Source organism: Calliphora vicina, chromosome 2, assembly GCF_958450345.1.
Source record: "Calliphora vicina chromosome 2, idCalVici1.1, whole genome shotgun sequence".
NCBI classification, from domain to species: domain Eukaryota; kingdom Metazoa; phylum Arthropoda; class Insecta; order Diptera; family Calliphoridae; genus Calliphora; species Calliphora vicina.
The window spans coordinates 21,782,783-21,800,470 of record NC_088781.1 but is presented as its reverse complement, the minus strand read 5'-3'; the positions used below and the strand labels follow the sequence as shown (position 1 = coordinate 21,800,470).

At 31.3% G+C, this 17,688-nt stretch overlaps 1 protein-coding gene across 1 annotated transcript; it reads left to right on the top strand.

Moving 5' to 3' along the window:
- The first annotated feature begins 10,250 nt into the window (after positions 1-10,250).
- Positions 10,251-10,691, top strand: LOC135949956 (uncharacterized). Its single transcript, XM_065499417.1, has 2 exons — positions 10,251-10,443; positions 10,501-10,691. The coding sequence occupies exons 1-2, from the start codon at positions 10,251-10,253 to the stop codon at positions 10,689-10,691; spliced, it is 384 nt and encodes a 127-aa protein (XP_065355489.1).
- Positions 10,692-17,688: the final 6,997 nt, after the last annotated feature.

Genomic DNA, 17,688 nt, shown 5'->3' with positions numbered 1-17,688 from the left:
AAAAGAACAGCTTATCTTTTGAGGCCAAGAACTCTGTTATAAACCTCTCTGTTCTAAACCTTATTCAGTGAAGTGCATTCAACATAGAGCGATCTGCATCGATCGAAAAAAATAGCAGTCGGACGAGGTACTGTCTGGACTATAAACAAAATTGTACAGTTTTTTCGGGGCCAGTCTAATGTAAATGTATCCGTGTGTGTAGATATTTTGGGAATTAACAGATGTCAACAAAATTAAATTAATTATATCGTTTTCTTTTATTATTTTGTGTATTTTTATGAGTGCCCGATGCTCTGGCACAACGTACACCAACTTTTCAGTCTTAAATATACACAGGGGCAATAAGTCTTTTATTTGAAAAATAATATTGTAAAAAAACCAATACAGATATATGTACGGATGTATAGTTTCTCAATCTGTTGAATTTCAAAAATAAAAAAACAAAAACAATTGGACAGAAATACTATTAGTGATCATTAAGTCAATATTCGAAAAGTTCGATAGTATTAAAAAATAAAACATTCTATATTTGTGTAAACAACTGCGAAGATAGTCAAGGTCGAATGACGAAAATTAGTTTTATACCCCGTTCTCACGACAGCATTATTCGTCATTCACGCTCTCATTCGCCATTCAACCCCCAATTATGAACTGAATTACATGATTCGCCATACAAAATTTCAAGTGCGAATTACCTTGTTCGTACGTAATTCAGTTTGTATTACCTTACGAATTACTAACAAATCAGTCTCATCTCTAATTTTTATCGCGTGTTTTGTCAATGTCAGCTGTCCAAAAAAAAGTACCAAAACAAAACGAAGAAAAAAAAATAATTTCATATAAACATATTTGTATTAAATAAATTATTTAAAAATAATTAAAAATCTATAAAAAAAAATATATTTGTATCCGTGCAGGTCAAGTTCTGCCATCACTTCCAGCAAAATTTGACTATTTTGTCGGACGCCACGCAACTCAACCATCTTTCCGACCCATACCTCTATTAACGCGCGCTCGCTGCACTGCACTATAGTTCAAAGTATCACTTTTTCCGTGCGAAATTAATAACTATTAAAGTATTCTACTGTTTGATACCAAAATTGGACCATAGGTAGAAATACTTATATTTTCAACAAATTTAAGAAAAAATTAACCCTTTGTCGACCATTAACCCATCAGGAGAAAAATAAAGTAAATTCATTGCTTTTGATTAGAAGAAATTTATTTCATATTAGTTTTCAGTCAAATTAGTTGAATCAGTAATTCATTTTGTAAACACATTTGATTCAATATATATTAACTTCAATTAATCAGATAAAACTTCGCACAGTGGTATAGAATAAAAGTGGGAAATAAATCGGTAATTTCTAAATCCTTAGTCCTTAGTTAGATTTGAATAAAATTTGACATGCGCAAAGAAGAAGTGTTGACGAGTTTAAATTTTGACCGCATGAGCCCACCAGGGGTGCGGCCTGGGGTCGCCATATTAGGATATGTATTAGGGTATGTTCAATTTTTAAAACGATTCTATTTTTTCGTCTGTGTCTTATCCTTGTCTACTGTGGATGTCATTGGTAACCAAAGATACAAATCTGAAAGAATGTATCACCATTAAGCCATATAGTGTTTTCATTTCGAAAATTATCTTCCTTTATTCTGCATTTTTGACATTTTACTTTTAAGTAATTGTAGACAAAATGGCGGACTTTTTCATCCAATAATTTCATACAGCCCTTAGGAATAACAGGAGCATTAATTTTCTTCACAAATATATTTAATAATAGCATCATACTTTGTGTCTTTTGGGCGTTCTTTTAGCCAAATTTCAAAAAGTTAATTTTTTTATAGCACAGTAATCTAGAAAAAATTAAATTACTCAGAAAGCGCAAAAATGCGCAGTATGAAATAAAGTGAAATGAATTCACAACATTTAAGTATATTTATTTCTTTTTATTTCAAGTTTAACAAACGTTAACATTTTTTTAAAAGCTTCTATAAAATTAATGTTTTGTAATCAAAAGAAATTATTTTAAGGTTATGTTTAAAAATTGTAATTTTTAATATAAAGGGAAATAGTTTCCAAATATTTAGGTAAGAAAAATTAAGTACTTAGACGTCTCGTTGTTTTCCATTTTAAACATTATTTAAATTATTCACACACTATCCACAATTAACGGTTAAAAGTTACAATACAATATTGATACTATTCACAATTTTTTAAAAATGTATCGAAACTTTGACTTTGAAGGCGTGCTGTCAAGCAGTATTTTGTATTTTACAAAAACCAATTGCGAATTTGATTGTATTGGAGTTTTAGTAACAGATTGACAACAAAAAATAATGAATAATAACAACTTCGAAATTTGAATTTAGCACGGAAAAAGTGATACTTTGAACTATAGTGCACTGGTCCCACTTGCTAGCACTTTTTCTTTTTTCTAATAATGAAAATAATAATTAAATAATTTATTTTGTTAATTGCTATTACAATTTTATATTTTTTCTTACCTTTTTCCTCCATTGCCAAAACACAAATTTAAAATTCGCACCAAAAAATCAGAAAAATCAAAAGAAAACAAGGAAACAAAAATAAAACAAGAAGAAATAAATGTCAAATTAAATTACGAATCTGTCGTGAGAACGAGTTGTTTCGCAATAGTAATTCAGATCGTGAATTAAGTAATTCAACCGCTCGTCAGAACATGGTATTATTGTGAAATCAATGACTTAGTGAGAAAAATGTCATGTACCAAACTGTCCGATTATTCAAATTATTTTGTAATATTTTTTACGCAAGCCTCAAATAATACTCAACTTCTAGAAACAATAATCGATTTTTTGTACAAAATATTACTGATCACAGATCGAGCTCCTTTACTCGATTAAACGCTTACTCACAAAGATATTAAGGATTTTATATTTTTGGTTTTTTTATATGAAAAATCGATTTTTGGTCAGAAATATGAGTGATCACAGATCGAGCTCCTTTTCTCGATTAAAGGCTTATTTACAAAGTTATTAACGATTTAAGATTTGTGGGGTTTTTCATATGAAAAATCGATTTTTGGTCAGAAATATAAATGATCACAGATCGATCTCCGTTTCTTGATAAAACGCTTATTTACAAAGTAATTAAGGATTCTAGATTTTTGAGATTTTTCATGACAATCGATTTTTTGATCGAAATATGAGTGATTACGGATCGAGCACATTTTCTCGATTAAACGCTTATTTACAAAGTTATTTAGGATTTTAGTTATTTGAGATTTTTAATATGAAACAGCGATTTTGAAAGTTATGAAGGATTTTATATTTTTAGGTTTTTTTATATTGTTTTTTGGTCAGAAATATGAGTGACCACATATCGAGCTACTTTTCTCGATTAAACGCTTATTTAAAAAGTTATAAAGGATTTTAGATTTTTGAGTTTTTTTATGTGAAAAATCAATTTTTTATCCGAAATATGAGTTATCACAGATTGATTACGTTTTGTCAATTAAACGCTTATTTACAAAGTTATTAAGGATTTTAGAAAATTCTATTTTTGTTACGTAATAGATTTTTGGATTTTTTCATACGAAACATCCATTTTTGGTCAGAAATATGAGCGATCACAGATCAAGCTTCTTTTCTCGATATGAGAAATCGATTTTTTATAGGAAATATGAGTGATCACAAATTATTTGCGAAGTTAGGACCTTTTCTCGATAAAACGCTTATTTACAGAGATATTAAGGATTTTTGAGTTTTTTTGATATTGTTACGAAATAGATTTTTGGAATTTTTCATATGAAACATCCATTTTTGTTCAGAAATATGAGTGATCACAGATCAAGCTCTTTTTCTCGATTAAACGCTTATTTACAAAGTTATTAAAGATTTTATAATTTTGGGTTTTTTCATATAAAATCTCGATTCTTTATTCGAGATTGATCACAGATCAACTTCCTTTTGTCGAATAAACTCTTATTTACTAAAATCCTTAGATTTTTGAGTTTTTTCATATGAAAAATCGATTTTTTAATAGAAATATGAGTGATCCCAGATCAAGCTCCATTTCTAGATTAAACGCTTATTTACAAAGTTATAAAGGATTTTAGATTTTTGAGTAGTTTCATATGAAAAATCGATTTTTTGATCGAAACAGATCGATTTCCTTTTGTCGGTTAAACTCTTTACAAAGTAATTAAGGATTTTAGATTTTTGAGATTTTTCATGAAAAATCGATTTTTTGATCGAAATATGAGTGGTCACAGATCTATCTCCTTTTCTCCATTAAATGCATATTTACTAAGTTATTTAGGATTTCATTTGAGATTTTTAATATGAAAATTCGATTTTAGGAACGAAATATGAGTGATTATAGATAGATTTCCTTTTGTCGATTAAACGCGTATTTACAATGTTATTAAGGATTTTAGATTTTCGAGTTTTTTCATATGAAAAATAATTTTTTAGTCAGAAATATGAGTGATCACAGATCGAGCTCCTTTTCTTGATTAAACGCTTATTTACAATGTTATTAAGGATTTTTAGATTTTTGAGTTTTTTCATATGAAAAATCGATTTTTGGTGAAAAATATGAGTGATCACAGATCGAGCTCCTTTTCTCAATTAAAAGCTTATTGACAAAGTTATTAAGGATTTAGCTTTTTGAGTTTTTTTTATATAAAAAATCGATTTTTGGTCAGAAATATGAGTGATCACCGATCGATCTCCTTTTCTTGATTAATCACTTATTTACAATGTTATTAAGGATTTTAGATTTTTGGGCTTTTCCATATGAAAATCGATTTTTGGTGAAAAAATTTAGTGATCACCGATCGATCTCCTTTTCTTGATTCAACGCTTATTTACAATGTTATTAAGGATTTTAGATTTTTTAGTTTTTCCATATGAAAAATCGATTCTTGATTCAACGTTTATTTACAATGTTATTAAGGATTTTAGATTTTTGAGATTTTCCATATGAAAAATCGATTTTTGGTGAAAAATATGAGTGATCACAGATCGAGCTCTTTTTCTTTATTACATGCTTATTGACAAAATTATTAAGGATTTAAGATTTTTGAGTTTTTTCATATGAAAAATTTATTTTTGGTGAAAAATATGAGTGATCACCTATCGAGCTCCTTTTCTTGATTAAACGCTTATTTACAATGTTATTAAGGATTTTAGATTTTTGAGTGTTTCCATATGAAAAATCGATTTTTGGTGAAAAATATGAGTGATCACCGATCGAGCTCCTTTTCTCGATTCAACGCTTATTTACAATGTTATTAAGGATTTTAGATTTTTGAGTTTTTCCATATGAAAAATAAATTTTTGGTCAGAAATATGAGTGATCACCGATCGAGCTCCTTTTCTTGATTCAACGCTTATTTACAATGTTATTAAGGATTTTAGATTTTTGAGTTTTTTCATATAAAAAATCGATTTTTGGTCAGAAATACAAGGGATCACAGATCGATCTTCTTTTCTTGATTAAACGCTTTTTTAAATGAAAAACCGAAATATGAGTGATCACAGATCAAGCTTCTTTTTTCGATTAAACGCATTTTTACAAAGTTATTAACAATTTAAAATTTTTGAGTTTTTTCATATGAAAAATCGATTTTTGGTCAGAAATACAAGGGATCACAGATCGAGTTTCTTTTCTTGATTAAACGGTTTTTTACAAAGTTATTAAGGATTCTAGATTTTCGATGATCACATTAAAAGCTTGTTTACAAACTTATCAATCATTTAAGATTTTTCGTATGAAAAATTAATTTTTCACAGATCAAAATCCTTTTCTTGATTAAATGCTTATTTACAAAGTTTTTAAGGATTTTAGATTTTTAGGTTTTCATACTGAATATCGATTTCCGGTCAGAAATCTGAGTGATCTCAGATCGAGTTCCTTTTCTCGTTTAAACGTTTTGTTACAAAGTTATTAAGGATTTTAGATTTCTGAGTTTTTTCATGTAAAAAATCGATTTTTGGTTAGAAATATGGGTGATCACAGATCGAGGTCCTTTTCTAGAATAAACTCGTATTTACAAAGTTATTAAAGATTTTCGATTTTTGAGTTTATTATATTATAAATATGAGTGATCTCATATCATAAATATGAGTGATCACAGATCTCGCCGCTTTTATCGATTAAACACTTGTTGACAAAGATAATAAGGATTTTAGATTTTTGGAATTTTCATATGAAAAAATTATTTTTGGTCAGAAATATGAGTGATCACAGATCTATGCCTTTTTCTAGATTAAACGCTTGTTTACAAAGTTAATAAGAGAGTCCAAAATTACATAGGTAAACAGCCACCATACCAATTAATCCTTCACGGCTGAGATAGTACGTCGTCTTTTTTGTCGGTATTTTAACCTTCTTATGTACGACTGGAAGGTGTGCACATTGTGGGTAGAAATATGCTTATATACCAGAGATACTCAGATACCATATCAAGACTAAAGGTAGGGTCACACATGACAAATATTTGACGAAAAAGACGTAATCACTAAATAAAATACATTTGAATTCTTTTATTTATTTCAAAAACTTATTTTACTTAGGATGATTCAAAACACAAAATTTTGTTTTATTTTGATCTTACAAAACACTTGTAAGAGTAAACACGTCAAACAAATTTATACTAAAAAAATGGTTACGTTTTTTTGAGCAAATATTTGCCATGTGTGACCCTACCTTAAGTATTTGTGTGCCACTTATCATCTGAATTCATATGTGATCACTTCAAGTTTTTATGAAAAATTATATTTTGTATGAATTTTAGAAATAACTTCCAATAGCATTAAACAAAATGCTAAAACTGTGATCACTTCTACTTTGTTTTAAAAATATTAAGTTATTATTGAAGGATCTATCTGTGAGTAATGTCAATAAATAGTTTTGTTTACTTATTTAAAAAATAACAGAAAATTAGCAAAAGATCTGTGCTTTTGGAAATATACAGGGTGACAGCAGAATAGACTATTCGTATAATTTCAATTAAATATAGCATACTTTTAGGAAGCAAAAATTAAATTAAAAAAAAATTATTTAATAAAACAGAAAAATTCTAAACCTAATTGTTTTCAATTTAGCTTTAAGAATTATTAAACAAAAAGAAATCTTAAAACACTTATAAATTTCTAAACAATTTGCAGAGGGAAGAATCATACTCGTATGAGTTTAAAATTATCAACTGCCAACTAAACGTACGTTTTCATATTTACTGCATCTTTTGCTTTATTTTTGATTTTTAATACAAGTAACAGAAGTAGTTAGAAATAAGAAAAACACGTTGCCAAAGTTTTTGGCACTTTTGTCAAAAGTTTACATAACGCAAAAGTTTACTTTACTTTGGCTTTTTACTTTTATTTCTTTTTTCCTTTTTTGTACAATATTTTTACTTTTTTGTAAAACTTTGAACTTCTTAATTGTGTATTGAATTGATGGTTTAATAACTGAAATTTAATTTGTGCTCTAAAAACTTTCCCTCAATTCTTTGTGTGTGTGTGTTTGTTTTTTTTTCTCCACTTTTCATACGTTTTTGTCTTGTTGCAAAGCAGATTTTCTAAGTTTGGCAAAGGAAACAAAAAGATGGAATGGAAACTTTATGATTGGCACAACCAACACACAGCAAAGTGCTAGGGGAGTTCAATGGAAGAATGAAATCATATGGTTGTTAAAATATATATTTGATAAAAAAAGAGATTAAATAAATGTAAAGAAAAACGAAAAGATGACATCAATTAAAAACTCTGGGATTTACCTTGTAAGAAAGTTTTCTTTTTTACGATTGTTGTTAAGGAAATTTGTAGCGACAAATAATTAAGAAATTTGTTTTGTAGTGATAAGAATTTTATGCTGGTAGTGCTTACAAATAGGGAAATTGAATTTAAATTTATTTGGAAGTCATACAAAAGTTTTTTAAAACATATTGCTTTAAACGAGCTATGTGATTGTTGGGGAATGAAAAATATTGATAATGAACAGTACTTTTTCTAATGTCCATTTGCTGTCTTAGAACATTGTTGTTTCTACTAAATTCGATATATTTAATACCAGTGTCCTTAACGTCATTTAGAAACTTAAATTTAATAATATTCATTATAAACTAAGTGTAATACATTTACTATTGCAAACAAAACTTTTCTTTTTATGATGGTTTAATAGAAAATCATTTAAAATTTAAGCAGTTTTTTTCGTTTATTCCTTTTACATATATACAATAGAAAATGACCTTTTCATTTGAAGGATATTAAATTCTCATCAAATAACAACACGTATTTGATATTCTTGATTATTTTTTTTGTTGTTGTTTTTATGTGTATTTTTACATTGGTTGGTCATGCCGTTGCTGCTACTACACATTACTAGCACTGCCGGTGCTGCTGTTATTGTTGTTACTGATGATATTAGATTTGCTTTTGAAAAATATCATTACTAAGCAATAATTTTCAGCGTTGGCTTTTTGTGAGATGCTTAATGGAACCAAGTGGATTAAGGAGAGCAAGATAAGTTTCAAGTTTGTGCGAAGTCAGCTGAATTTAGATAAATTTATACGAGAAATATAAAAGATTTAAATAAGTAAATAAGTCTCCTGGGATAGATGGCATAACTGCGGTGGTCAATTAGGCAAACATGAATGAAACGCTTAATCAGGATCTTGAGACAATCTCTCATGGGATTGTGTAAACCAAGTCGTTTACAATGCTCTCAAGACTCAATGTTGCATATTGAGACAGTAACGCAGGACTGATCATGTTCTTTCATTTGTATTTTGGGTGGTGTAAATATTGATGTTCTGGATATGAGTTTTCTCAGTGTGATGTCCTCTGGATTAACACATTTTTCAAGTGTCAAAAGAAGCATTTAAGGTTTTTTGAAATGGTGTAGGAATTACTTTGCTCCATCTGTTCTCCTCACTATTTATTGACCGCGTACAGAGGAGAGTGAAGTTTTTATTGGTGACCGTAGGGTTGGCCATGAGAATACAGTGTGATGACCACTAGACTAAATGTATTTTTCAAGTGTCAAATGAATCAAGTGTCAAATGAATCGGTTTTCTGAAACAATCTCCTCATTATTTCTTGACACCGTACAGAAGAGAGCGAAAGTTATCAAGGGTAACCGTGGCACGTAGAACAAGTGAGGTTTCAAAAATCAAAATTTCATGTGCCTCTAAAAAAATATTGAATAAACCTATTTTACAGTAAATTATCCAACGATTTCAAAAATGCTGCTCTTATTACAATCCGATTTGGTTCAGAAGATATAGCCCTTCAAAGTTGACTGATTTTCATTTAAAAAAAAAACAGAAAATTTTTAGGTAATTTGGTCCGCTTTCAGATACAATATATCGAAAACTATATAACTAATCGTCATTATTTTTGATTCTTTTGATAGATATATTTATTAGGAAAAAAATAAACAAAAATTGTACTGTTGACTTTGTATTTGTCCAGCTAAATCGATATTTACCAACTATCCATTTTTGCAATATTTCTCAACTTTGAAGGAAAATAAAAAAAACTATCAATTTATATATTTGCCATATTTTCAAAATAAGTTCTTTGATTATTCATTTACCTAATGCAAATATTCCCAGCTGCCTGTCCTTGTCGCATTTTTTGCTAGAGGTAGAATTTTGAAAAAAGACATGGTTTCAAAAATGACATATGACCGTGAAAAATCAAACAAAATTTTTTTTCTCAAAAAAAATTTTTTTTTTAATATTTTCTGGAATAATTTTAAATCATAAAAGCCTTTAAAAAGAAACAAAAAAAAAATAAAAAATATTTAACTTCACTTTCCATAAAATTGATTTTTCCACAAATTTCAACTTTGCTAACTCTTCATTTCATAGGCTGATCAATTGTCTATCATATGCCTTTTTTGATTATCTCATTTGGTTTGTAACGAAAAAACTCAAATCAGCGCCACTGTGCGTGGGGTATTCAACTGAAGATTTGGTGAAAAGGTGTAGGAATAACTTCGCTCCATCAGATCTCCTCACTTTGTAAACCATCTGTATCCGACTGAAAATGGAAATCATCTCTTGTGTGTGGGCCGGTGCTTCAAATTCTATTTTGGAATTTCTTGACTGCGTTTAGAAGAGAGCGAAAGTGATTATTGGCTATCCAAATTGTTCCTTTTATGGTCGATTGGACAGTTTACGATATGAAAATATGTGAAACAAGCTTCCTGCTGAAGACTTTCCTGTCACTTTCAATGTAGGAAAATTTCAAATCGAATGTCTATAAGCACTACTCCCTTTTTCCTGCCAGAAGAGGAATTAGTGGCGAAAGATCACCTTCTAGTGGCTCTGGGCGATAGAATTAATCCTGTGGTAACAGAATGGGGTGCTATCGAGTCCAAATTAACTGAGATTGTTACGGAACACTTGCTCGCTAATAGGACTAGCACGGCACCACGTTTTGACACTGGTGAAATTCATATAGGGTGATGAAATGTATGGACGAGTTCTCAAAGGACTTTCTTAGCAAAGATTAGCGGTGCATGGGAAGGTTTAAGTCTTAAACTGATCCCTGCTCAAGAAATTCTTGTGAGACCGTGTGCACGAATTCGATTATCAAAGATGTTAACCGATGCAAATAAAATGTTGGAGTGTTTAATGCTGCAAAATCCCAACATTTATTTGGATGACTGGTCGCCATCGCCGAATTTGGGTTAGTCGAGCTTAAGAAAGCGGAACTTAAGCTATTCTTTGGGATGAGGGATACTAAAGTAAAGGTATTCCGGCCCACAGGTACGAGGTGAAGCGGATGAGATTGAAGAGGCAAACTCTCTGCTTAAAAATATGAAGCTCTCCGAACCCTCCATAAATAGAGACAATGAAGATTAATATATTGCTAATAAATCTGCAACACTCAAAATGTGCTACAAATAACCTTTGGGTACTCTTAGCCGAATAGAACCTGAACATTGGCCTGGTGCAATAACCTTGGGCTTCAGAGTCGGAAGCCCAGCTTACGAGGTAAGAAGCGCAGTTTAGCTCAGCGGCCCTAACAATAGCAAAGGTCGAGCTACCGTAAAACATGAGCTTTATGATTGCCTCAAGCTTTATGGCTCATGAGAAGACAGCACCTCCAGCCGAAGAGAGTGCTCTCCTGTCCTCTGTTGGGGCTACAGAAGATGTAATCCTGGCCTGTGATGCCAATGCCTCAATGCATTGAATTTGAGGCAGTAGTGGAAACAATTAAGGTGGTGAGTCTTTACTTCATTTCATTAATTCTAATATTTAAGCTAATAAGAATATGTACTTCTGGTAATACACCACCATTAATTTTTTCAAGCTCGGAAAACAATAATGGATGGGAGTAAGTATTAGACATTACAATCATTAATGATAGGTCTAAGGTATCAGTAGATAGGGGAGGGTATCCAACAAAAGGTCGTTCTCTAACTACAATTGGATTCCCTTCGAAATTAGACTTCAGAACATGATAGAGAAAATACAATTTAGGAACCCAAAAACGACCAATTGCTTCAAATTTAATGGGAGTTATTGAAGACTCGATCACTTGTCTTGAAAAAATTGAGGAACACTTTAGCACACTGTTGTCAAAGCTTTTGAAATTTCATGTCCAGTCGCAGAGTTTTCAATTTGTGCACTTTTAGAACACCGCCTTTCCATAAAAGTTTAGAACTACAGCAGTCCCTATAATTTTGAAGCTAGTAATGTAACATGTTTTGTGTTAGTTCGCAGTTATGCCAGAGATCCAACAGAAATATTTTAAATTAGAAATGTATGTAAACATTGTTGACTCTTTGTTGAAAGTTTTATTGTTGTGTTTGTGTAAAAAGCCGATAAATGTTTGTGCCCCGGTTTATGCTCATTAGTTTAAGCCAGTAGTCGGCAAAAATATAACATGCCACGTTGATAAATGGATTTTTAAAGTTGAATAAAATGTAATTGTGTTTTTGATAAACAATCTCCTATATGTTTCCCTTTTGAGCACCGTCCACATTCATGTTATATGTATTTGATTTCCGATCAAGGACACGATCACTGGTTTAAGCAAACATGGTGATTCTGATAAAATTGTTGCTATTGTAGTAAAAATTGAGTGTAATTGGCTTAATTTTCGTTCCTGGTGGAGGTTAAGATTCTAAAATTGAATGTGGTTTATTACCAAATATTTCCCTTATTTAGTTGGTCCTATTACTAGCACATATACAAAATACGATTAAGTCGGTATGTTGGAGTATGTTTTCGAAAAAACGTTTGAAAAAGCACGAAGTGCTGAGGAAGCAAACCATGAAATTAAAATGTGATGAAAAACTCATTGTGGCATTAATACAACGAGTAAAAGTACAAAGCACTTGTTGTACTACAAAACACATTAAATGGATAAATGTACAAACACACTTAGCCATTTATACTACATAACATACACAGCATATCCTCACACTCACTCACTCACTCACATTTCACTTGTTTTATAGTCAGTCATTCAACAAAATAAAGAAAAAAAACGAAATAATATAATAAAAAATTAAACGAAATCACCTTTTTTTTCCAACACACAAAAGTGAAATTCTAAATTTCAGCCAAGACGAAAATCATTGTGCCAGCTTTTATAAGCAACCCATGCCAACCAACCCCTTGAATTAAGCAGCCAGCCAAGCAGCCATTTATTTAGTTTAATGTTCTTACATACATATTTATAAAGATCTATCTATCTGATGAGTATGTTTGAATATCTTCCTTCTACAACAATCATTTTACGTTTAATAATTTTAACATCTTCCTTTACGACTTTACCATAGGTCTCGTCCTTCTTTGCTCTTTCTTTCTCTCCATTTCTCCTTCATTACCTTCATCTCTCTTCACGTCTTTTGTTATTTATAATTTCATTTAATGCAGTGAGAAAGCAATCATTGTCGAAGTGTGAATTTCATTCACCAACCCCAGCGGCATAAATTCATTCAACAGTCAGCCAACAGAAGCAAAAAAATAAAAAAAAAACAATCCGAAAAAGAATAAAATGAAATAAAATAAATAAAAAAAGATGGTAACAGAAACCAACATCAGAATGAAATCTTGTTTTATATAGTAGTATAATACAAAGAATTTATTTCGGTTTTTGGTTACTTTTTTTCTTTTTTTTGTTAATTTTTACTGTTTCAGTTTTTGGGATTAAAGCCAAATAGGCTGTTATTGTTATATACTATATGATGTTCGTTTTGCTGTATAAAAAAAGTCAACTTAATATAAAGAAAAAGATCATCTTCCATGACAACCGTATGTACAATTTTTGCCATAGGTTTCAGAAAGTTATATAAATATGAGAAAATAATCATTATAGCGAATTTTAGGCATCCTACTGGTTTACGGAAAATTTACTTTGAAGAGTTGCATTCATAATTTTACATGGTTTTTCACAGATTGATATTCAGTACTCATTAAAGGCACATTGATACATTTTTACCTTTAATTTCCTTTTAATAAAATTTTTTTATTAATGAAAATATTTACTACACTACCTGTTGCACACTTCTGTTTTTATTAAACTCTAATAATACTGTACCACTGGAATATTTATATTACAGTTTAATAACTAATCAATTATTACAGTTCAATGTTCAATCACAGCTGTTGCTAAACTAACTGGTTCTAGAACTCGCTGTCATAATTAATATGAGTTCCAATCACTGCTGTACATATCGAATAGCACTACAATAATCAGTTTAATCGTTTAGCGCAGATAGTTTACAATCCTTTCCATAGTTTTCAAAATAAACTATTATCAGCTTAGGTTAAAGTTCTTCGATATAGTGTGATAGCTCTTGCTCTGAATAGACAAGGAACTATGAGATTCAATATAGTCTCTATAGAAATTCCAAAGATTTCGCTACCACAAAGCCTTTAAGGAACAGCGAGGAACTTGAAATATGGAGATAACACTAATCTAGCTTGCTGTTCAATCCACCTTTTGCTAATGAAAGCATGTGTATTTGCACTAGTTATTACGTAAGACAAGATATCCCAATTGAGGCTCCCGAATTTATCAAAATATTAAGCGCTGTTTCATTGTACCTGAAATGCTCAAAGCGGACAGCCAAAAATCATCGTCTTTCCTACAACCACTAATCCAAACCTCCTGGTCTTCTAACGAATTGAATCCTCAGCTCAAAGTAGGTATTCCAGTAAACATTCCCAAATAAATGATCATAAATAATAGAATATCCCAAGCTATTTTTCCAGAACTTCGAAATGAGTTAGCTGGATTCCTTCCACAGATGTTTTGCACTGATCACATCAATACCTTGCGGATGATTGCGACGAGGGGCAGTAACCTTTGTATATGGCCTTTATCGACTTCAAAAAAGCTTTCGATACCTTAAGACACGTCGCGGTATGGAGCGTTCTTGCGTGTGAAGGTATACCACCAAAAATGTCTGTTGGCGAGATGTGCATGACAATACACTAAGCAACCGCTTCATAGTATTTACAGGAGTTAGGCAAGGATGCGTACTGTTGCCTTTGTGGTTCAATATTGTGCTTCACGTTATCATACGTAATGTAAATCGTGCTAATAGAGAAATAAGATGGGGCCTCAATGAACGCCTTGAATTCCATAGCCGCAGAAATATATTATCAAAACTCAATGCTCTAGAGATCGAAGCGGCAAAGGCTGGTCTAAAGATAAACACCGCCAAAAGAAAAAGCATGCGATGTAACACCATTTGTACCAACAGGTCCAAAATACGCAACGTCGACCAGGATGATGTAACATATTTCTGTTACCTTGGTAGCATCATTACGATCACTGGTGGTTCTAGTAATGAAGTGGCATACCGAATATCAAAAGCCAATCACGCGTTCGGCATGTTTAGTCCAATATGGAAATCAAATATGGGATATATTTACACACCAAAATAAAGCAGTGTCAAATCCGCGCTTCTATATGCTAGAAAGACGTGGAACGCACTGTCACGTGACATAAATGATGTGCAAGTATTTGCCAATTTGCCTGCAACAATATAAAAAGCAAATCTACGGAGCAGTGCAAATGAACGGCCAATACAGATTGAAATACTCAATCAAAAATGGCGATGGATTGGCCATACTTTACGCAGGACCACAGGAGACAAAAATCGCTATGATTGAATCTGAAAGTGAGATTAAAGTAAAGTTTCAAAGTTTTGTAATTATGAACAAGACAAGAAGCCAACTAATTTTACTTTTATGAATAAGTAGAACCTTGATTTTAATCGCAATAGTTTTTCAATCAAGAGTTCTTGTTTCACTCATGCTTTGTCTCTGGAGTTGGCCTTGATGTGAGGGAGCTGTTGATATTGGGGTTCCTGGCAATGAAATATCGGTTGGATGAGAAGAAATTTTAGGAGCCACCAACATGAATCATCCTGTTGCCTATACAATACCCTTTTTGATACTGATTTTATGACGAATATACCGGATAGGTCTGATTAGGACAATGAATTCCATTTTTCGGAGAACATATTTCAGGTAATCACTGGCATATAAAGATTGCATGAAAAGGTCGTACCACACGCAGAGAAAAAATATAATTGGGCATTGTTACTGTAACCATTTAAATAGTGTTACAAGATTTTTAACAATATTATAGTCACAGTAACTAGAGAGAGAGAGCATGTACATCAGTGTACACACAGTGTCCCTTACAATGACTAGTTGCAATTAAGATTATTTCCAAATTCAGTCACTGTCCGGAATTTGGAAATACAGGTAAATCCCCGTTGTCAACCCATTCGTTAAATTGAAAAACTCGTTATATAGAGATGTTTTTTTTAATTTTTGACAACTTTTTCTATTTTAGTATTTAACTAAACGAATGTTGTTTTGATCTCTAGGTTGGATGAGCGGTGTGACATTAGGAGGCATGAATATCGTCAAAATTTGTATATCTTTACTAGTTTTTACTAATTGTTTTTCTGGAAAATGATTCAACCTGTAGAAAATTAAACTCAGGGACAAACATTTAAAAAAAACCCGATTTTGAAAATTCCAGATTCCACTTAAATTGTGTAAAGATAATTTATAGGAAAAACTTAGTTGCAATAAAATGTTTGTTTTATTTTCTTCAAAATACATGTTGAGAATTTTGTTATTCTATATTTCATTCATTCATCTAAATTTTTAGTTTTTCGTTCAATGAAATTCTTCTACGGTTTTCTAAGCGGAAGAAATTTGATTTTGGATTCCCTAACTTCATGTTTGTGTGAAAGAATCAGTTTTCTTTCGCTTAGAATGCGAACGAAATCTTTCATTCGATATTGTGAAAAAGGCAATTAAAACCACTATAGAAAAAATTACAGCACCTATTATTAAAGAAAGTAACCATTGAAAACGGTACTGTAGCGACTTATTTTCTAATTTTTACATTTTTTACTACTTTTGTTTTTTATACTTTCTGTTCGTTATATTGAGCATACAATATTCGAAAAGTTTGCTATATAAGGTTATCAATGTTAAAATTTTGGTTGTTTGTTTGATTTTGTTTGTTTTTTCTCACCATTCGTTATATTGAGCATACAATTTTTGAAACGTTCGTTATATAAGGTAGTCAATGTTACGAATTTGACCGTGCGTTAAATCGGATTTTCGTTAAAGTGAGATTCGTTATACCGGGATTTGCCTGTAATACAGAAATAATACATATTGAAAAAACCTGTCTTTCAAGAAGTTATTTGGAAAGATTCACAAATTAATTAGATCAACAGGATGGCTGGATATACACAAAGTATCACAAAGGGATCTAGGCTTGGACACAAGTTAGGTATGCTTTAGTTATGTTCGTCTTCAAAAATTAGCGACTTAAAGTCCGATGGTTAGAAGAGTAAAGTGCCATTCAGCGTTTTGACGTCCATCTATGGTATGACTAATCGTGCACAAGAAAGCTGTAACATCTTCGCACTACTCATCAACAGGGCTGGACAATGACTGAACGCCAATGTGAGAAATTTAAGAAAGGTCTTTGTAAAAATGATTTAACATCCGTACGGAAATTAAGCGAGCTCTCCAGAGCTGCACAAAAACCGAGAAGTTGACTTATATCTCCATTGCGACAACTTCTACAATAGTTATAATATGTAAAATTTATCAAATTCAAATATGTTCCAAAACTGCAGTGACCGTCCCAAAATACTGCAGCTCATTAAAATGAGCTCATTAGAGTCACTGAATATTGAAAGTATGGCTTTTAGGCCACACTACTCTCACCACAGAGCATGTGTTTCTATAGACAATGACTTAAAAAAGAGAATAATTGGAAAACATGACTTTAACTCCATTAAAAAAAAATCCTTCGATATAACATTGCCAAAATTCAAAACAAACTTAACAAATCCTGTACCAGCACCCCATTTGTAGGGTATAAAAAGCCTGCAGCATTCAAGCTGTCATATTCCCAATTTTGGCAAAAAGTCAAAACGATTCTGGCCTTACTGTTTACCCAAACACCGTAGTCAACGCCGTTGTCGTCATCCTCAACGCCATCATCATCATCATCGTTGTAGTCGTAGTCGTTTTATTAAAACATATAAAATTTATTACGAAATTGAACTTTTATCTTTTGTTTGTCATATGTTCAATTGAATTAAATTGAGTTTCTTTTCCTTTATTGTATTCTGCCAGCAATGTTTTTTTCGTTTGGTTAGTTCTTGTTTTTTTGGCATTGAGG

What these genes read in the sequence shown, in the direction of transcription:
- LOC135949956 (XM_065499417.1), top strand. Translation starts at nt 10,251, where the DNA reads ATGTCTATAAGCACTACTCCCTTTTTCCTGCCAGAAGAGGAATTAGTG. An exon ending in GGCACCACGTTTTGACACTG is followed by an intron (nt 10,444 to 10,500) that starts GTGAAATTCATA and finishes GGACTTTCTTAG; the next exon opens with CAAAGATTAGCGGTGCATGG.